At 39.7% G+C, this 22,666-nt stretch overlaps 2 protein-coding genes across 3 annotated transcripts in view; one reads left to right on the top strand and one right to left on the bottom strand.

Moving 5' to 3' along the window:
* Positions 1 to 5,667, bottom strand: part of LOC102806655 (S-formylglutathione hydrolase-like) — a 70,890-nt gene extending 65,223 nt beyond the window's left edge. The window contains exon 1 of the mRNA XM_085497435.1: positions 5,533 to 5,667. Coding sequence (XP_085353561.1) covers positions 5,533 to 5,603 — 71 coding nt within the window. The 5' untranslated portion in view covers positions 5,604 to 5,667. The remainder of the gene's footprint in view (positions 1 to 5,532) is intronic.
* Positions 5,668 to 5,877: 210 nt separating this feature from the next.
* Positions 5,878 to 22,666, top strand: part of LOC102806930 (uncharacterized) — a 383,414-nt gene continuing 366,625 nt past the window's right edge. For both annotated transcript variants that reach the window (XM_085498293.1, XM_085498290.1), the window contains exons 1-3: positions 5,878 to 6,004; positions 13,761 to 13,802; positions 14,089 to 14,162. In XM_085498293.1, the coding sequence (XP_085354419.1) occupies positions 5,893 to 6,004; positions 13,761 to 13,802; positions 14,089 to 14,162 (228 nt within the window). In that variant the 5' untranslated portion in view covers positions 5,878 to 5,892. The remainder of the gene's footprint in view (positions 6,005 to 13,760; positions 13,803 to 14,088; positions 14,163 to 22,666) is intronic.

Below are 22,666 nucleotides of genomic sequence, written 5' to 3'. Positions count from 1 at the left end.
TGGAAAATCAAATATAACTAGTTTTCATGTTAAAAGGGGTCTATTGTACCGAAAATTTCGATCACCTAATTTTGATTTCGGGCGCATTATCAGTCAGTTGGTAGTTCCTTCTACATTTCGATCTGATGTCATGAGATTAGGCCATGACTCAATCTTGGGGGGACATTTGGGTGTACAGAAAACACAAGATAAAATATTTTCCCAATTTTACTGGCCAGCGATGCATGATGACATTAAACGATATTGTCGGTCATGTGACTCCTGCCAGCGTACTGTACCCAAAGGTCGAGTCGGAAAGGTTCCACTTAGTGCTATGCCCTTGATTGATATTCCATTCAAACGGGTTGCCATGGACTTGGTGGGGCCAATCCAACCAATTACTACTAGTGGGTGTCAATATATACTTACAGTGGTTGATTATGCAACCCGTTATCCTGAAGCTACACCTCTATAAAGGATCTCTACTGAAGTAGTAGCAGAAGCACTGGTTACTATTTATAGTCGTGTTGGTATACCTGAACAGGTTCTCACTGACCAAGGTCGCCAGTTTGTTGGTGATGTTATGCAAGAAGTTAGTAGACTTCTGTCAATTAAACGGCTCATCACGACTCCATATCACCCACAAACAAATGGCCTATGTGAACGTTTCAATGGCGTTCTGAAGTCCATGCTCAAACGCATGTGTAGAGAGCGACCAAAGGACTGGGACCGTTACATAGCACCATTATTGTTTGCATACAGAGAAGCTCCGCAAGCCAGTTTGGGGTTCTCCCCATTCGAACTGTTGTATGGGAGAACAGTAAGGGGTCCAATGACCATCTTGCGGGAGCTATGGACAAAAGAGATCACCAACCCAGAAATTAAGGGTACATATGAGTACGTCATTGACCTACGAAATCGATTGGAGGACACTTGCAAAGTGGCACAGACAGAACTGAGCAAGTCCAGTGATCGGTATAGGGTTCATTTTGACAAACGTACAAAGCCCCGATCTTTCAACACAGGCGAGATGGTACTGTTACTGCTTCCTACAGCTCATGATAAGCTGCGGATGCAATGGCAAGGACCCTACCGTGTTAAAGAACGAATCGGGCGGAATGATTATCGTATAGAAAAGGATGGTATAGATAAACTGTACCATGCCAATCTGTTGAAGAAGTACGAGGTAAGAGACTCTACGGATGATAATGCAAACACGAACATACACACTAATTCTTCGTCTGTGCCAAAGGACACTCCTATGTGCGTGTCTACTGGCCTGATTGAAGTCCCATCTAACGATCATGGCGGAGAAGGTCCAGAGCACATTAATGGGGACTTGATAGAATTAGTCTCCCTGCACGGTAAAGAAAACGTTCAAGATGTGCATTTGGGCCCTGAACTTAGGGATTCCCAGATTAAAGAGGTACAAGGGATATTGAGAGAATATACTGCTACACTTACAGACATACCAGGAAAGTCGAACATCGGGTGCCATGACATACAACTGACCTCAAATGACCCTATACGTTCTAAACCATACAGTACCCCTTTTGCAACACGTAACGCTGTGATTAAAGAAGTACGTGATATGATAGAACTGGGAATCATTGAACGGTCTGATTCACCTTATTGCTCACCCATTGTGCTAATTAAGAAGCCTGATGGAAGTCTTCGGTTTTGTACAGACTTCCGAAAGCTCAATAAGATCACAATATTCGATGCTGAGCCAATGTCTAATCCAGAGGAATTATTTGCACAATTGGCTGATGGTAATTACCTGACCAAACTTGATCTTACTAAAGGGTTCTGGCAAATACCTTTGGCTCCTGAGGCGAAAGCCAAAACTGCTTTTCTTACCCCACTGGGTCTTTTCCAATATCGTTACCTTCCATTTGGACTTGTAAATAGTCCCAGTACGTTCAATCGCACTATGCGAACAGTTCTGGTTTCACTCAGCTTGAATTTCTTGGCCATGTGGTGGGGCGAGGCCAATTGAGTCTAGTCCCAGGAAAGGTTCGTGCATTGCAGAATGCTCCGCGACCCCTGACAGTAACTAACGTTAGGTCATTTGTGGGGCTAGCGGGTTATTATCGCAAATTTGTTGCAAATTTTGCTGCCATTGCTGCACCTCTACACGAACTTACAAAGAAGGGTAAACTCAGGAAAGTCGAGTGGGAGCCTTGCCATCAGCTGGCATTTGAACAGCTCAAAAATATTTTGAGTAATGCCCCTGTATTGCGACTTCCCGATTTTGAGCGAACTTTCGTTCTTCGGACAGATGCCTCGGAAACGGGCCTTGGAGCGGTCTTGTTGCAATATTATGATGATGTCGCATTTCCAGTGGCGTATGCTAGCCGGAAGGTGAGCCACGCAGAGTCGCATTATGCGGTGATTGAAAAGGAATGCCTGGCCATAGTTTGGGGAATAAAAAAGTTTCAGCCATATCTATACCTTCGTGAATTTTGGATTGAAACCGACCACAAACCTCTAGTCTATATGAAAACTGCTAAATTTTCTAATAGTCGAATTATGCGATGGGCCATATATCTTCAATCATTTTCCTATCGAATAATTAGTATAAAGGGTAATCATAATCTAGGGGCAGATTATTTAAGCAGAAATCCTGAGGTTTTAGTACAATAACCAATATGGTGTTGAATGTAATATAGTAACGAATGGTTGTTTTATGTAGTTTCCCTGATCCGTGACTTCAATGAATTGTATTGTTGACGTAACCATAATACCATATTTAATGGCATGGTTACATCTTAGCATGGGGGTATGTCACGAGGTGTTTGAATCATATCAGAAACTGTATTATTAAAAGGACACGGTTGTTATTATGTAATTTTGTATTTATTAATTTATTGTAATAGTATAAATTGATAACAGCCCAGAGGTAGGTTTTGTAGCCCAGTAGGTAGCCGCATTGTCACTACACGTACAGAAAGTACCTATTATGTGACCTCGAGGTCGCACTTGGACACTGCTGGACGAGGTGTCGCGGACCAATTAGCGATTGACACAATTAGCCATGTGATGGCAGGGTATTTAAAGACTGAGACAGCGTGGTGCTCGGGGGTTGCTGCTGGAGATCTTGACCAACATCTACGCTTTGTACGACCCTAGAAGCGGCGAGCAGTACCACCACATACTACCATAGTCGAACCCGGCGTTGAACACCAGTCTGAAGTCTAACTGGGAAGGAAGCCTTGGCGCTGTGGACGAGAAGAGAGAGTTCAAGTCGCTAATTACCGTCGCTGGCTTCTTATAATTCACCGGGCGACGCTGCCGACTGACACTGTTCGACGCACGTCGGGAAACGTCAGGTACCGAACATTCCTACACACACACTAGTTAGTCTTGGGCTTTAAGTTATTATATTATATTATCTTGTTAATTACTAGAATTGTTATTTTCCTGGCCAGCTTATTTATGTAACATTTTAAGAGTGCATGGCACTGATAAACGTGACTAGTAGGGTACGCCGTTCCTCCCCTGGTCGTAGGGTAGTTACCGACTTTGCCGTGGTGTCTACAGTGCGAAATTCCGTAACCCCCACCTCTTACCAATAACATAGTTGCGTTGGAGCGTGGTGAGGGCCGCGTGTAGTGCTGAACCTCTGCAAGGGCGGGCGATACCGACTGAGAGAACTGTAGCAAGTATATGTTTTGTGTACCTAATAAACAATGGTTTCACGTAATTCATGTGTAGTGTCGTATGTGTAAGACTGGCCGGTGTGCATTATTGCTGCTTATATGTGCATATAGTCATATTGAACTCTACTGGAGCCCATCAGTCTAAATTATACTTGTGTTACACAAATTGTGTAATTTTATATTGGTTAAGAACCCGCACACGAGGTAGTAAACGTATTGCATACTATTTGGTATTTTGGCTAATATTTGATCCAGTGACCTCGTAACACCTTAATTGGAAGCAAAATTACATAAGATTTCCCACCAGGGTCGATAAAATCGACAATTTCCAATGTCAACCGAAAACATACGCCGCCATCTTGTTCTTGGCGTAAAACTAGTTCCAGTACTGTAGGTTCATTTTTCGGCCAAAAAAAGGTATTTGTGGTCGCTAGATAGATGTTTTAGCTGGTTAAAATTATGAAAACTGCAGAACGCCATAAATTTGTAGGCGGGTGTCGAATCCTCGGTCTATGCGACTTTTCAGGACTGTGAGAACCGAATGAACAGCGGAAGGAGGCCAACCTACAGGACTGTACTCGGGGCTATCGCTATATATATGCTAAAACTACGTAATCCTTGTGTAAGTCGCGCATTACCAAAATTGCCGTTTCAAATACCAACGCCTGAGACGATCTACGCCAGTTATGAATGCTACACATTACTGAACCAGCAGGTTCAAATACTGACGCCTCCTACAATGGTGCGCAAGTCACACATTAACAAGTCGGCAGGTTCAAATAGCAAAATACAAAGAAAACTGTTTCAAAACAAGAGAGGTAAAACTGAAAACAATATAGTCAGCTAACTCAAGATAAGGTCATGTACATGCATTAGTAAACCAAACATTCACCAACACAAATATGGAAAAGAGTCCAAATTACTTTACCATTCATTTTTTTTCTACTTTTATTTGCTTGTTTGATTGTGTGTATTTTTATTCTCATTTTAATTGTTTGTTTTTATCCACATCTGTATGCATTTTAGTCAAAATCCCAATAGGGATACGCAATTATTATTATACAGCGTTGCATAGACTAAGCTTATTTCGTATTTTTCATGATCGGCATGAGGCCGATTGGGTGGACGAACGTGAAGCTTTGGACAGCTTATCCACGATATGAAACTGTCTAGTAATCATGAATGTTGTATCAGAGAATTTACTCCGTTTTCATACACTCATATACTATAAGCAGAGTAGGAAATCAGCAGAGTAAACTACCGTGCAACCTGTGAGTAATTGCTCTTGCCGCCGTGATAATGAGACCCCCACCACCACGCACTCCATCAGCGCCCCGATGGCGGACTTCTTGTCGGGTTTCAGTCAGTTTCACTTTTGATCGTGATTAATTCGATATAAATGCAGTTCTATACCGGAAATCGCAGTCCGTTTTCTTTGAGTTTAAAAATGACCTACAGTAGGGTCCGCATGGTTAGTCAGTCGCCGGTACGTTCGCCTCCCACTCATAGGCGGTTGTACTGGTTGCCGCTGATTAACTAAGCAGACCCTTATTTTGGGTAATTTTTTATTATCCAAGAAACGTCCCTAGCAACAAAGGGACAAAGCGAACCACACAAATGCTTAGAAATATGATCGTGGTGCGAGTTGGTTTGGTGCGAGTTAGCATTGGTGCGAGTTGGTTTTGGTGCGAGTTGGATCGAAATCTTGCTACCTGGTGAACCATCCTCAGTGACCGGTCAAATTCCGGGGTCAAATTTATGTACCGTTCACTGGATCTGTATCATTACCCACCGGGACCGGTGGTGCAGTTGTGTAATAAAGTTATTATTAACACGCCCCTCCCCGCGTGTCAATCGTACTTTAAGTAGTGTAACTCGAGCAGTAGCTCACCTTTCGTGTGTGTACACTTTTTGTACCCCGCCAAACATTTTATTCCTGGTTGACTCCCTGATCGCTGCCATCTTTTGGGATACCCTCACGTGCGTGTACCTTGCTACACAACCGAACGGAGCAGATGACCAAGAAATATTACAGTGATGAAACAAAAGTTACTCCGCGCTCATTAATATAGATCAAAGCGAAAAAGGTTTTCAACCAATAACACATGCAACATAACGATTATAACAACACCATTTACTCAAGATATTTTATATTATTGTTTAAGTATACCGAATATTGTTTTAAAGTTTGAATAAATTACATAGCACATGAATATTGAAAACAATATAATGTGAATCGTCTGTGCACAAGATGGCGGATGGTGAAGCGATACTGCCGCTTGAAGACATATCGGTGCCGTCGGGAACCGTTAAGAGCAGCAACTACTGTGGTAAATCATTGGCGCTAATTTATCTGCAATGCTGTGAGTATAGTAGTTTTATTTTCTATGTTCAATTTCAATAATGAATAAAAAATGATGATTTGACATTTCATTCACAATATCAAATCTAAGGGATTAACCGTTTGAAAACGGGGGGGGGGGGCTGGAGAAATTAGAAAATAAAAAAAACCAATACAGTCAACAATAATGTATATTATACTTAATGGAAAGTACTAACAAAAATATAATCACAAGTGTTGGTACATTTACCTTTCCTTCCTTATTATTATTATATTGATAATGGCTGAAATTATTAATCTAAGTAATTAAAACAATAAATAAAATAAGAAATAAAAAAAGTCAGAATAAATAAAATAAAATTGATTGCTTCAAATAAGCCAAAAATTTTGGACATTGTTGATGTATATCCACATTTATTTATTTATTAAGTGCTTTGGATACTCATCTTATGATGTATTTAAGTGGCCATACCGTATAGTACTATATTGTAGTTGTGTCAATAAATTATTATTATTATTATCCACAGTCCCTCTATCATCCGTCTGCAATAGCTATTGATTTAGGCAAAGCATAGCTATACAATTAACAAGATGGCAGTTTAACAATGTTATGAGCTGGTAGGCAGACTTGCCATGCCCTATAATAGCTGTTTATTTTTACCAAGGATTTTCTGTTGAAACCAACATGACTATACTACTGTATCCCATATCCTTTCATTCTGAGCTAATGAAATCAGTGTTACGAAATATTGACAGTTTGTCATCATGTATTTGTTGATTTATTTTACATTGCTTTTGAGACAAACATCATTTTATGCCTTTCTTCTTCCCATCACACAAATGTTTAATTCAATCATTCTGCACCTAGGCAGACAGTTCAAAATTTTTTTAGAGCTGGTAGGCTTATTTATCTTTTTTGTAATTTTCTTGTCAAAAATATGATACTGAACGAAAAATATTCTTTAGTAAAATCAAAGTTTCACCAAAAAGGAAAGACAGTACTGTAAAAATCTATTCACATATTTACTTTCAACATTATTTTAAATTTAACTGATTATATACCAGAGACACTCTGGAATTGACATTATTTGTTTTCATCATTTGATATTATACATATAATAATAATAATAATAATAATAATAATAATAATAATAATAATAATAACTTTATTACACAACCAAAGCCATCAGGAGGTTTAGTGTGGTAAAAATAACAAATAACAAAAGACTAAAATAATAAAACTAACTAAATAAAAGTAAAACATTAATAGGACAAAATAGAAAAAATAAAGTATAAATTACTAAAACTGACATTGCATAGAAAAGACATTGGTTCTCTCGTGGATGAGTATTTACATAATTAAGTAGAGTGTTCTCACCAGATTCTGTTTTTGTAGGGCCATAAAGGCCCATCGTTTGAAAACAGCAGGGCCATAAATTATAAAATAGGGCCGGGGGTAAATTGGTTTAGGGAAATGTCCACCTATCTGTCAAAGGATGAAAATTTCCATGGTGTAACCATTAATGGGTAAATAAAATTGGGTCAAGGTAAAATTGCAGTCCTTGTTGAGTTAACATTTATAAATAATCATAAAGTCATCACACACATTAGTTTAACATATGTTTATTCCATTACTATTAGTTTTTAAATTATTACTTCCCCGTGTCATAGCAGTATTATTTTTTGAAAATACACACCAACTACAGTACATCAAATTTTCATCATCTGAGTATTTCAGCCATGGATGAGTTGTTAATCAACTTCGCTGAAATCGTCGATGTTCCTTGGCTTCATTATTAGTGACACTCCCCACAGTCACCGCTATGCTACCAGACTCAATACCATTGGCATTTTGCGTGTCTGCTGGAACATTTTCTAAAGGTACTGATTCTGTTTTCAGTCCATCGCTGATACTTTGAGCATCATGTACTGAATCAGGGTTTCGGCAAATTCCAAAATTCAATAAAGTCTGTGGCGTTTTGGCTTGCTCATGGCGCCCATTCCATGAGGCTTGAAATGAGTTGCGTATATTGCAAGACATTGCTCAATTGTGAGCCCCCTCTAGGGAATAAATTACTACGTTGATAGCGGTCAAAATGGGAAAGTCGTTTGGACGCAATTTTTTTCTGCCCCAAATGTGACCCGATTTAATTGAATAATGTATTTTTTCAAAAATTTGGAAAGGGCAAGATCATGCTCCATTATTTTAAGGTAAACATCTCCATTTTGCTTGCCTGCGATTTTATTAGTGATGTTACACTCTAGAAATAAAGATTGTCTTTCAATTTTAAAACATGCACATTCCAGAATAAAATGCATCTCATCCTCTATCACATCATTTTTACATTTCTTACACTTTCTATCCTCAAGTTGGATTTTTGGATTTTTTCGGCGACCTAATTCTATTTCTAGAGTATGATAACTTCGTCGAAATCTTGATAACATTTTCCGTAGATTGAAATCAATGATGTTGTCTAAATAATCTTCAAATACAAAATCTTTTTTGAATAGCTTGTACGTTCTTAGCTTATTTCCCTCCCTATTTTTACCGCTTGATATATTAAGTTGATCTTTCCAGAATGAAGAATACTTACTGTATAGTTTTGATTTTATTGATTCTGATAATTGCTTTATGTTATGTTGCCCGGTTGTTAGACTTTAAATCTTCCAGTTAATTCACACTGCTTTAAAATGTTTTCAAAATTTTTTATCCAGGAAGTATTTATTATCATTGATTCAATTACCGGTAATGCTGACTTAAGGATGTGGTTATTTGGTAGCGTGTGAAGTCTATACCAATATTTCATTTGTAAAATACTAGTACAACTTTTAATTCTTATTGGTATTCTGCCTAATTAACCCCTAATACCTATAGTTGGGGTTACTTTATTTACTCCAAGTATGAGCCGATAAAACAGACTGCATACTTGCTCAAGACTATTAACATTGTTTGAAATTTCAGATACCCAAACCTCAGCTCCATACAACAGAATTGGTGAAATTAATTGATCAAACAACTTCAGACATAACTTAGAGGCCACCATATTGTGATGCAACACTGTACATGTGTATATCTGATAGTGAACAGTGTTTTCAATGCTCTGTTTTTTAGCATTTGTTGATTTAGTTTATGTTAGGTGTAAAGATTACACCAAGGTAACAGAACTCTTTTAACTGTTGTGATAGTCTCCTTATTCAATATAAAGTAATTTTTTAATAAATGGTTACTTTTATTGAATAGCAAAATTTTGGTTTTCTTTATATTTATAGTTAATCTCCATTGTGACCAATAACTTAATAATTAGTTCCTGTTCGGACGCAATCCGAAAACGGGGACTTATGTTTTGACCCTTGTGTGTCTGTGTTTCCGTCTGTGTGTGCGTGTGTGCGTCCGGACCTGTATCTTAGAAATGCCTGGACAAATCATAATCAAACTTCACACATCATACATGATATTATACATATGCACATCAATTTGTTTCACGATCTGATTCAAGATGGCAAAATGGCGGCCATTTTTGTTCTAAAAAATCATCAAAATCAAGCATTTCTCGGCTGTTTACAAATAGATTTTGTTCAAACTTAGTATATACATTAGACATTATGGGACCTTGATGTAAACAATTTTATTTTTCAGATCGGATTCAAAATGGCTGACTGGCGGCCATTTTGTTTTAATGAATCGGCTTCTAGACCCATATCTCTGACTTGATTCGACTGATTATGTTCAAATTTTTAATATTCATTATACATCATGTCATAGATATACAGATATATTGGTTTGACGATCCTATTCAAAATGGCCGAATGGTGGCCAATTTTGTGCTAAAAAATTATCAAATATCAAGCATTTCTGGCATTTCTGGATAGATTTCGTTCAAATTTAGTACATACATTAGACATTACGGGTTTCTGATGCACATGATTTTATTTTTCAGATCAGATTCAAAATGGCTGACTGGCGGCCATTTTGTTTTAATGATTGGGCTTCTAGAGCCATACCTCTTAAATGCTTTGACTGATTATGTTCAAATTTTATTCGTTATACATCATGTTATATATATATACATGTATTCAAAATGGCTGATTTTTATTTAATTAATACTGTTCCAGAGCAATATCTCCCAATATGGACAAGTACTTGTTTGACAATCAGATACAAATGTCAATCATTTTAATGTTAAACAATCATCATAATCATATTCCTGACATGGTTATATTCCTGCTATATTACTATAACAAAACTGTATATCTTAAATTTGATAACTAACGCGGACTCTGCCATGCATGGCTTGTTTTTTGGTATATTTTTCTTTAAAACCAACATGGCTAACTCCAGTATCCTATAGAGCTTTGTTCTAGGCTATGAAAGCAATGTAGATATCATGTAATTTTAACAATGTTAGTTTAAGGTGGCACTGCATCATGATTTATAGGAATTTTAAACAATAAATTACACTACTAACAAATACGTTAATTTCGTCATGTTATACACCATATAAAAACTTAATTTGCCAGCTTTTCAACAGTATGATGCATTTTTTTGTGGCTGCTAATGGTATTGAAAATGGGTTGAAATTGTTCCTGAAAATTTCAAAAGACATAATAGACATAATAGTCTGCGAGCTAAATAGTTTTGAAGGACCTGGTTGAAGTTGAAAATGAAGTTGAGATAATCGCCATTTGTCCAACCACGAATGTCGCTTCGCGTACCTTTTGGACACTGTCGAAACACCATGAAAAGATTGAGTACCACAACTAGAACAACACTAAAAAAATCTGTGCAAATCTATTTGTGTGAGCGTTTTTGTTCTACAAAAAGCAGAGTTGGCGAAACTGCCTTCATGAGCCAAGCTTCTGGTGTCCCGCTATAGTCATAAAGTCAACAGTGGATGGGGTTTGTAACGTATGCAAATTACCGATCAGCTGATTGTACATGAAATTTGAGATCTGTGAATGAATTCTGTTGATAAAAACAACTTGTATGTGCTGTGAAATGCCCTAAATATCGGGTATAAATTGGGCTGTGAAGCAGACGACAAACGTCCGCTCTCCTGGCGTCATTTCGCCTCTAGAGGGCCAGTCAGATGATGTCATCAGTGAACACTGATAATTGAACCCATTCATGCTTGTAGGTCAATCCCATAGAAATGCTGTGTGTATGAATGCCATAATGATTCATGTTAAGTTTTTCGAAATCCCAAATAAAAAATCACGTTGGTTGCGAGAAATCGGCAGAGGAACTAACCTGAAAATGAAGACACGTACAGCGCTCTAGCTATAGTAAACAGTGAGTAAATAAATATTGTTTGAGTTAAAAACTAAATTAGAAATACGCTAATATCACTTGAACTACAGTAATCATTTCGCCCAACTTCCCACTTTTAATTGACCGCTTATCGCTTAATTTCCGACCGCACTGTATTTTCCGACCGGAAAACGACCGCATTTTTATCGCAATTTTTCTCTTACCGACTCATTGAAAACACTGACGGGTCGCCCAAACACTGGCCCCTGCACAGGAGTGATCGAAATAGTGGTTTTGAGTGATACAGTTTGGGGATGCAACGGGCACTAACTATTCAAATACTACTCTTCAAATCTATACCACATTGTATCGTTCGCGGACGAAACTTCATCTGTGTCCAATATTAAATAACTGACTTTGCGTAATTATTATGAAAGCGATATATTACAATGTTGATATTTTTAGAGCCGGTACAACATTGTAAACAAATTTGCGTAATTAGAAAAGCAGCGCACTAAGTAAACGACCTCAAAATATACAAGTTTGCTTACAGCACTGTCAGAACTAATAACAATTTTACAAGATCGACGCGCGGAGCATGAAAGAAAAAGATTGCTAAGGTAACGTGCCTGTTCAGTGCGTGACTTGGGGGTCAAACTTCAGTCAACACACACTTGATGTTAGCATCGCCGCGCAGTAAGTTACGCAATGAAGTATTTAAAGTTCAATTGCGTTCCAAAATGATGTCGTTGATCACAGATGACACTCAGTCTTTTGCAAAATATTATAACTAGTTTCCAAGCTTTTGATGCAGCCAGATTTATGTAACTTTGTGGCAATATAATCTTTTTAATTTCTCAGTCCTTTCTGTTCATTCATTGTCTTGACAATAAGTGTAAATTGCTGTGCGAGCTTTTCGTACCCGACTGCGGTCAGATGGCTTCATGAAATCTATGCATAAAAGACGGACGACCTGCGGCTGTTTGATTTCTTACTCTCTCCTAAGCTAGCGATTGGTGGGAATGGTTATTAATATATTACCAGATGCACTTGTAAATCGGACAGTTATACCGCAATTGTGTTGAAACATTTTTGGGGCAGTAAGTATTAACGTCAGAATATTGTTTAAAATAAAATATTCCATCCTAATCAAATCTAGGTCAAATTGCGTGCATATAATTATATATTTGAATTTTTGACGGCTATTCAACATTTGTGCAAACCAGAATAAAAAAATGTAGTGTATACAATAGCGATATGACTGAAATATCATGGCATTTGTTTACAATATTGTACCGGCTCTAGTGTTGGACACAGATGAAGTTGTTCGCGAACGATACAGAGTGGTATAGATTTGAAGAGCCGTTCAGAATTTATTATAGTTAACACTCGTTGTATATCCCCAAACATTTTGACTACTCCTGTGCCTGTGACCAGTGTTTGGGCGAGCAGTTGGTGTTTTCAATAAGCGAGCGAGAGAAAAAAAATGATAAAAATGTGGTCGTTTTCCGGTCGGAAAATACAGTGCGGTCGTAAATTAAGCGATCGTTTAAAAAGTGGGAAGTTGATATTAGCATATTTCTCATTTAGATTTAACTCGTACAATATTTATTCACTCACTGTTTACTATAGCTAGAACGCTGTACGTGTCTTCACTTTCAAGTTAGTTCTTCCGCCGATTTCTCGCAACCAACAACGTGATTTTTTATTTGGGATTTCGAGAAACATAACATGAATTATTATGGCATTCATAACACAACACCTCGCCATGTTTCAACTTTTAAGTTGTCAGTTAACAAGGTCATGCCATGCCACACCTTGCCATGCCATGTCACGCCACACCTCGCCGTGCCATGTCACGCCACACTTCGCCATGCCATGTCACGCCACACCTCGCCATGTCATGTCACGTCACACCTCGCCATGCCATGTCACGCCACATCTCGCTATATGTCATGCCACGCCACACCTCGCATGCCATGTCACGCCACACCTTGCCATGTCATGTCACGACACACCTCGCCATGCCATGTCACGCCACACCTCGCCATGTCATGCCACGACACACCTCGCCATGTCACGCCACACCTCGCCATGCTATGTCACGCCACTTCTCGCCATGCCACGCCACACTTCGCCATGCCATGTCACGCCACACTTCGCCATGCCATGTCACGCCACACCTCGCCATGTCATGTCACGTCACACCTCGCCATGCCATGTCACGCCACACCTTGCCATGTAATGCCACACCTCGCCATGTCATGTCACGTCACACCTCGCCATGCCATGTCACACCACACTTCGCCATGCCATGTCACGCCATGTCATGTCAAGCCACACCTCGCCATGTCATGTCACACCATGCCACGCCACACCTCGCCATGCCTTGTCACGCCACACCTCGTCGCGTGCCATGCCACGCCACACTAAGCCACACCGAACCACGGCACATGCACCACACATACACATTAATCTATACCACATCACAGACCACACATATACTTTACTCTGCTGTATTTATTTTCAGACTTTGTTACCATAGCAACCATACTGGGCACAGGAATATTAGGTGAGGAATGAGACAAGCAGTATCACTCCTGCTGTTCGATAGTTGTCAAGAAATATGTACATTTTTATTTATCGTTTGTATACCTTTCTTTTTAGTTTGCTTTTGATTCAGTCATGAAAATATTAGTGTTGGAATTATTACTGTCACCTAATTGGTCAATACTGACAGTATAGTTAGCATCAAATTGTCATTACTCTGATGATACAATGTTATTCTGTTTGTAATTATACAATACTGTCACAGAATTTTTTTAAATTCAAACTAATTCCATTTTTTTTTATTTTAGGATTACCAGTGACTTTATCTTCCTCTGGATTGTACCCTTTCTTAGTGTCTTTTGTCATTGGTTACATAGCACAGGTACAACTACAATTCTATTATAAACCTTTGCGGCAATCATTAAAATGACTGGCCACTTGAAAGACAGAGCTTCTAAATTAATTGTAATCCCACTTTATTATATTAACACATCGTTGTCTGACACTATTATATACAAGTTGTGAATCAGGTCACATAGAGGCGAAGGCAGTCAAAGATTGTTAGTGGATATGGGTTTGTTGTTTGTGAAATGACAGTGTGTATTTCCAAATGAGACACAATTTCTTTCAAAAAACAAAGTTGAAGACCATGATACAGGATGGTAATTTGCAAATAACTGCATTTAAAGACCAGGCAAGGACCAACTAAACATGTACCCTACCACTGGTAGCAAATAAGCAAGTAAACATTAAATGCCATGTGTAACTATCATCTACAAAAATATTTTTAAAGGGGTTGATTTGAGTTACCTAATGATTACCCCAGTAGATCATCTCGATGGCATAGAATTTTCTTTTATCAAAAGCTGAGCAAGTTTAGCAATTTTGAATGCATTTCTAAGCTGTGTGACGCTCAACAATGTGCTAAGCAACAAACGAAGACATGCTACAAATTTCAATGGGTGAAAACAACATACAGTTCACCATCCTGTGGCAAGATTATTAATTAAATGTCTACAGATTGGAAAGGAATCCAGTGAAAACACATCGTCATTCAATGTAGCCTGTGTACACTGGGCAAAATCGTTGGTATACGGCGGGTACATTAGCGTATTCGCACGCATATATTCCCGATATTCGAAGATATACGTTGGTCGGCGCACACGTACATTCAACGTATGTACGGGGAATACGCAACGTATATTCACACATTCGGAACATACTGATACGTAAATATACACAGCAGTATATTTACGCAGACCGGAAGTATACAGTGCACACATTAACGTACACCTAATGCTGAACAATGCTGTCTAACGTATTCCTACGTATACGTAGCGTATACGGTCACGCAATAAACCAGTGCACAGAATTAACATCGGCGTAGATCTACGTATATTTTGCGTATACTCGGCATATTTAAAGCGCATGCTATTGGCTGATTTTTCAGGAACATTTGCATACAGGTCACATATTTTAGGTCATGCTTCATTTCCGGTTAATCATTCACGTAGTAATTTGGTTCTTGGGCGCCGCACGTGCTTGTAATTTTTCTAGGTACTAGTATTTTGTTTATAAATAAAGTATCGATAGTATTACTCGTGTTTGCTATCGCAACACATTTATTTATAAACACAATACAACAACCTAGCAATATCACGAGCTCCTGTTACAGTCATATACATGTAAAGATAAAGAAATGGTTATTGCCACACCCATGGCCATCCCAGTGATCAGACGTTGTTTTTATGAACACAGGACCAGCAACGAGGCATTAACCCTTTCTTTATCTGTAAGTTACAAGTGACTGTTCTCCCGTGACTTGCATCAGACTAGATCGCATACCACAGGAAATTAAACGTGGGAGGTGATTCACAATGAAATATTTTGCCACTCGATGTTCAACACAAGTAGGATCAGGGCAACGTGAACAGTTCATAATCGGAAATAACGTTTACAGAAGATCTACGGTAAACGATAACACATTGCAACTAATGCAATTTCGTGTTAATTAATATTGAGGAGTTGTTTTTGGGTAATTGCAAAGGTGCGAATAAAAGACATACATTTGTGATTCAAGTGATTTAGTATTTATTTGTAATAACAATACACACACTTACAAGTACACAAATCTTCCTCGACATACATAAATAAATCATATGGGGTTTTAATTCCAATTTAATTGAAGGTGAAAAATAAGTTCATTTCAAGTGGTTTAAATTTAGTGGACTTCTTTAACAGAAATAACAAAATTCAACAATTAATGCATTTAATGTCAAGTAATTTATAAATTCAATGAAACAAAAGAAATAAAATTCCAGTTATAAGCTAAAAATATTGAAAGGGTTTGGGTTTGGGTAGGAATCAGAAAAAAATCACGCTGGTCATCAAAACTTAGGGCAATCACGTGGGGTTTGACAGGTACATGGTGGTCCTACTTATTTCTGGAGCATGCGGATCAGTTGCCTCCTTGCCACTCAGTTGTCTTAATCCAAAATCAAGTCGTTCAGTGCCATGACCTCACAATGAACATTCCTTTCCGATCTTCTTCGCCGTCTTCCTCATCTGACATCATAATGTCCACAACTTTCGTCACCATCTCCCACATCTCCTGTTCTTCCTCTTTAACTTCTTTTCCCGACATTCCGCCAGCTGCAATGATAGAAATGTTATTTATAACTAACACTATATTTATTATTACTGCTATTTTAACAAGCTTGAATAAAACTATAAATTAACACTTACTCATCTCCTCCTTGGTTCTTTATTTGTTTTTTCCAAGCTGTATAAAAACACTCTTTCTCTTTCTCTGTCATTTTCTGGTAACAGTACCTAAAATAGAATATGTAACAGTTTAATTGAGATTTGTCAAGCAAATTAGAATAGCAAAAGGTGTTGTATTATAATGTTTGGTGACCTGGACAGTTTTTACTCAATATATTACCGACTCAACAGTGGGCAATGAGATTCAAACCTACCTCCCGCTCAAAATCAAAACGTGCTAATCATTGTAGTAATAACTTATGTATTTTATATTTAAAGTTATAGGGGTGGAAAATTTGTTAAGAACACGCAAGCCAATCACTAAGAATAACAAATGCACGCGAGCTGCAGCTGGAACAAACGTTGACACATTCAAGAAAAAAATAAAAAAATATAAATAAGACAGCGTGAAAAAAAATTAATTGCAATAGTCATATCCCGTGATTTCAAATGTTTGCCTCAAATATTATGCCACATAAAACTGTTGTTAAAATGCAAGTTGGTATGAAGTATTAGTGCTATATGACTACATCCACCCACACTTGCTTACAGGAAGTCAGTAGAAGACAAAAGATTTCTTCGTTAGTGTGGGGATACGTTGGTCAGCGTGGGGGGAAACAGAGGTGTTAATCCGAAAATTCATTGTCTGTTCTTGTTTGTGATTGGTTCAGGCAACGTTTCGAGGATCGCGTCGTAGCTCCTTCGTTGGTAGTGGGAGTGTGTAAATGGCGAGAGCCGGGTTACCACGAAAGTTGGGTTATCGCTATCGCCATTTATACACTACCATATTTTATTTAATAAAAAAATAAAACAAGAGACTGTATGCAAGTCTAAAGCCCACTTTACACTAGCCTGTATCGGTTAATTGCTGAACAGCCTGAGCCCTTTGTCAATTTGAGTAGAGCTCTTTGAAAACAATGAAGGATCAGACAAAAGCATGGAACAACGGACATCATATGGTATAACCAGGCCAACATGAATTACTAGTAATTTGGGTGAAGAGGTCAATTAATTAGATCGGACATCAATTTTCGACTTTCGCATACTTACGTTTTTTCTGACACATAAAATAAAATTGCGTATATAGCGATTTACAGGCTGTAATCAAAATCGATCCACTGAATACAAGTTATAATAGTTACAATGAAATGGTATGAACTAAGTGTGAAAAATTGAACAGTGACTTTTCTATGCGTGTTTGAAATAACACAGCTAGACACTCTACATCGACTGAAAGTTAAACACAACTTACACAAATACTGCAGGGTCAATCCGGACACACTGATTTTCAGAACTTCTAAAAGGGTTGATATTATTCTCTTGTGGTGACTTGGTTTCGGTTTTTAAAATAGCATGCTTTTTTCTGTCTGTTTTGATGTAGCCATGACTTCCTTGCGCAAACGATTTACTGTTGTAACTAAAGATCGCATAATGTTGGTGATCCGAGATGCTTGAAGACTGTGGGCGAGATCTATCAAAACTTCCGAATAAACTTTGACTTGGTGAAGTTGAGATCAGCCTGAACGCTGAACGTCAGACAATCGACAACTACGATGGAAATGGGACATCTTGTTCCTGGATTAATGCAACAATTACGTAACTGATTTCAAAAGGGCTCATCACTTCAGTCATGTTAGCGTATAGCATTTTTACCTTGCCTGTAACATCAAAGATGGAAGGGAAAGGTATATTAAGGGAAAAATTTCTGTCCCGCGTCGTCGTCGTCATCGTCGTTGTCGTCATCATCGTTGTCGTCGTCGTCGAATTTCAAGAATAAAACTTGTTTTATGTCAGCGAATGAAGTTGTATTACTCACTGAAATTGACTACAAAGTATGGTAAGTATTGTAATCAATGCACAGTTACTTTTTTAGTACTGGTAACCGTGATCAGTGCAAGTCGAAACGGCTGGGAAAAACTGCCGCTTGTAATCCAAGATGGCGATGACCTCATTAGCATAATTTTGTTCACGCACGTATTGATACATCGCATCGTAATTACTGAAGAATAGCAGACAGGGTTATGAAACAAATAAACATTTTATTACTGATGTGAAATGTTTACAAACTATTGTGAATACATAAACATATCCAAATGGCGATACATGTTTATTACAGAGTATTGCATACTAACCCCTTTGGTTAATGAAATTTTAATTTCATAAACAAATGGGATAATTGCCAATTATCATATAATACTGGTTAAATAAAATCGAAATAACAGTGGATAGCTCCCGTAGGGGGCGTCCTTCCCCTGTCATCTGATTTGCATACTTCCATTTTTAACCACGAGATTGATTCACGGTTGAAATTTGGGCTTGCCAAAATATCATTGTTTTTGCGGTGGAAATACATTGTTACCACCCATCAACACAGCCACCGAACTATTAGTGTGTCAGGAAGCTCTTGTGGACATCAAGAACTTCGTACTTAGTCACCTTGAGTAAAAAATTGTAGTTTTAGTAACGAAACTCAAAAGCCCGCCTTCAGTTTCAAGATGGCGGAAAATATGGATACCGGAGAGTTGAACACCGTTCATCCCAGCACTTCGGATTCAAACACTTTCGGACGAAAGTGTGAAGAGTGCCATATATCGATGCTCACTTACGATGATCACCGTATTTGCATTCCATGTGGCAGAAAATGTAATGGGCACATCAACTGCGGTGTTTGCTTCGCCTGGCCGATAGAAATTTGGAACTGGGATTCCCGCCTACGCAAGTCAACGGGAAAATCAGGAAAGAAGAAATCCAAAAAACGTCATTTGGAGGAGTCTTCGGTTTCATCGGTACCTACCAACGCTGAGGACGAACTATTGGCAGACGAACCCAACCAAAAACGTCCAAAGGAGACTGACAATGAGCAAAGTGTTATAGCTCATTTACAGAACAAGGTGGATCTACTGACCAGAAAAATTAAAGTTTTGGAAAACCCAGTAGACGAAGAGGTACCACCAAAAGCATGGAATGTCAGCGCTCTCCAGGCGGAAAAGAAAAAATCCTACACAACAGTGGTGTGAGAAAATGTTGAAGACGCACTGGCTGAGGCAGGCGTGATTTTTTCTACTGAAGATGCTACAAGCAACGCGGGGGAGGCCGGCTCGTCGAAAACCACAACAGCGAGTGGTACCGACAAGGAGGACCCAGAATTCAAAATCCGCTCCGATGCTATCACGAAAGATGCGGTTATGGTCAAGAAAATCTTACCTCTACCGATTCCACCGATGGCGGACGCCCCACGTTTCTCGATCGGTTTGTCTACACTGCCGAAAAAGGACACTTTTGCGACTTCAGCAATGCTACCATGGTCTCCCCGACTGACACAGGGCGCTGCTATAACACAACGCGTGATCGGAGGAGGCAAATGGGATCGTGAAGTTACCGAGAAAACCGCTACAGCCACCAAGGACGACTTCTTGGGGACTAACCGGGACGATTGGAGCAGACGCTACCAAAAAGTCATACCGCCCGCTGATGAGTGGAAAACACCGGTCGGTACCGACGCCAGCCTGCACGAACGACCTCTCGGCGTACAACCACCAGAACTAGAGCCATGCGTCCGGGAAATGGTCGCCGAAGGAAGTATAACGAAACATCCACTCGGCAAACCACAAGTTTACATCCCGTATTGCCTGTCCCAGTCAACGCTATGTAGATTGGAAAACAACGTTTGGGACACTTCTCTTGCATTAAGCCATAGAGAATTTTTCACTACTACTACACAAATTCAGTTAGCGAAATTCAAAACAGGCAACATCACCAAGGATGAACTGTTTAGCACATTAGAGCCGCTGTTGGTCGCGACTAACGTCGTCGACGCTGACATAATACAGAGTCATCTCCAGTTACGAGCGACTATTCAACACTCTCGCCGTGCAGCAGTTTGGTCCGCTATGCTAAAGACAGCCGCCAACGCTGAAATCAAGAACGAATTGGCGACGATCGATTTCAGAGGGACCAAATTATTCGACGGAAAACTCAGCGCTGTGAATTCTAAGTTGAATGAGGAAGCAGCGGCAAAAGTTAACCGTGTGATGATCGAAGGCGCCTTTAAAGCCAAGCAAGCCGCTAATAACAAGCAGAGCATCGCGACCAAGGCGAAGCCAGTTAACCAAGCTACTACGGGTCAGCCCAAGGGAAACGCAAAGGCAAACCCGAATCAGGCAAAAGGAAAAAGTGGAAACCAGCAGCGACAGAATAAACAATTCTCGAAACAGACTGGTAACACTAAAAAGCTTTCCTGACTATACGTCAGCAAATATGGTAATGTATCAAAACAAGGTGCGATTAAACATGCCAAATATGACTCAAGTCTCCGAGTATTTTTGTCAAACAAATCAAACCACAGATCCCCTTACACATATACCACTTGCATTAAACGATTCGGTTCAGTGCCCAGGTCGGCGGGAACCAAGTCGTGCAAAACATCGTGCATTAAGCGATTTTGTTCAGTGCCCAGGATGGCGGGAACTCAGTCGTGCACAACAAAAACACGGTCGGCCGCACCTCAGGTCGGTGGGCGATCGTATAAACAAACAACCGGCCGAATGCGTGGACCTAGGGAGAATGACGCATCGACCGGTGAAAAAACAGAAACCCGTAAGGCAGAGTCCCTACTCCCCTCCAGGTTGGAAAAAAAGGGGGGGAAGGACGTTAAACGGGGATATAATGCCGCATTCACTCCAGGGGGGAATGGAGAAATCGGCGATGTCAATGTATACCGCCACAAGCGACCGTGGGTTGGTGAGTCCCTCGACGCCGGTGGCACTGCGTCTGCAGAAATGTATTCCCAGGTGGAAAGAAACGATAAACGATCCGTATGTGATATCGATAATAACACACGGGTATCGAATACCGTTGATAAAAGAACCGAAATGCAAAAAAAGAACATGTATTTCGGGGAAACCGGGCTCTACTCAGTCAACAATACTGAAAGAAAGCGTGGAAATACTACTCGAAAAAAAGGTAATTCAGCGGGTACAAAACCCGAAAAATTCTTTCATCTCGAGGTTATTTCCCGTCAAGAAATCCAACGGTGGGTACAGGCTGGTGCTGGATTTAAAGGAGTTGAACAAATTTGTGAAGAAAGAAACGTTCAAAATGTTAACTCTGGCACTAGTGAGAGCGTCAATTCAAAAAGGGGACTGGATGACGTCCCTCGACTTGACCGACGCTTACCTGCACATACCAATACACACAGAAAGCAGGCGCTTGTTACGATTCGTGGTGAACGGTGTAACGTATCAGTACACCGTCCTACCTTTCGGCCTGACGTCAGCCCCACTTCTGTTTACAAAAGTTCTACGCACAGTGGTGGCGTTACTGCACAAGAACGCAGCAGACGTCAACCCCTACTTAGACGACTGGCTGATAAAAAGTCAAAATCGGAACCTGATTTGTCAATCAACCGAGCGGACTGTCAGTCTACTGCTAAAGCTAGGTTTTCTGATAAATATGGAAAAATCAGAATTAATACCGACGCAGAAAATAGTCTTTCTGGGCATGGAACTGGATGCGGAGAAAGGCATGATCCGACCAGCCCAGCACAGAATCGACAATGTACAAAAAATGATACAATCATTTCTAAAACAAAAACAAGCCACACTACGCCAGGTAATGCGACTAGTGGGGATGTTAACTTCGATGAGGGGCTTAGTACCGAGAGCGGCGCTACAGTCCAGACCGATCCAACGCCTAGTGTTAGACGCACAGTTAAAAATGCGGCTATCAAAGGACGGGATAAAATACGAAAAACCGGTACTGTTCACACCGGCCTTTCTGGAATCACTTCCGTGGTGGGGCAACCTCAAGAACCTCACGGCGGGGATTCCCATGGACAAGGCGAAACCGACAGTAACGTTGGTGACGAACGCATCCATGACGGGCTGGGGAGGGCACTGCATGGACGGGATTGCACACGGTCAGTGGAACGAAAAACAAAGGAAATTTCACATAAACCGACTGGAAATGCTAGCGGTGCAGTTCTCCCTGCAATCCTTCAAAAAAGCGGTAAAAAACCGGGCCGTGTTAATAAGATCCGACAATCAGACTGTAGTAGCTTACCTCAACAAGGAAGGGGGAACGAAATCACAGTCGTTAAACGACCATGCTGTAGCAGTGCTAAAG

The sequence above is a fragment of the Saccoglossus kowalevskii genome, chromosome 1, assembly GCF_978046115.1.
Source record: "Saccoglossus kowalevskii chromosome 1, keSacKowa6.1, whole genome shotgun sequence".
Taxonomy (NCBI): domain Eukaryota; kingdom Metazoa; phylum Hemichordata; class Enteropneusta; family Harrimaniidae; genus Saccoglossus; species Saccoglossus kowalevskii.
This window is presented reverse-complemented; position numbering and strand designations above follow the sequence as displayed.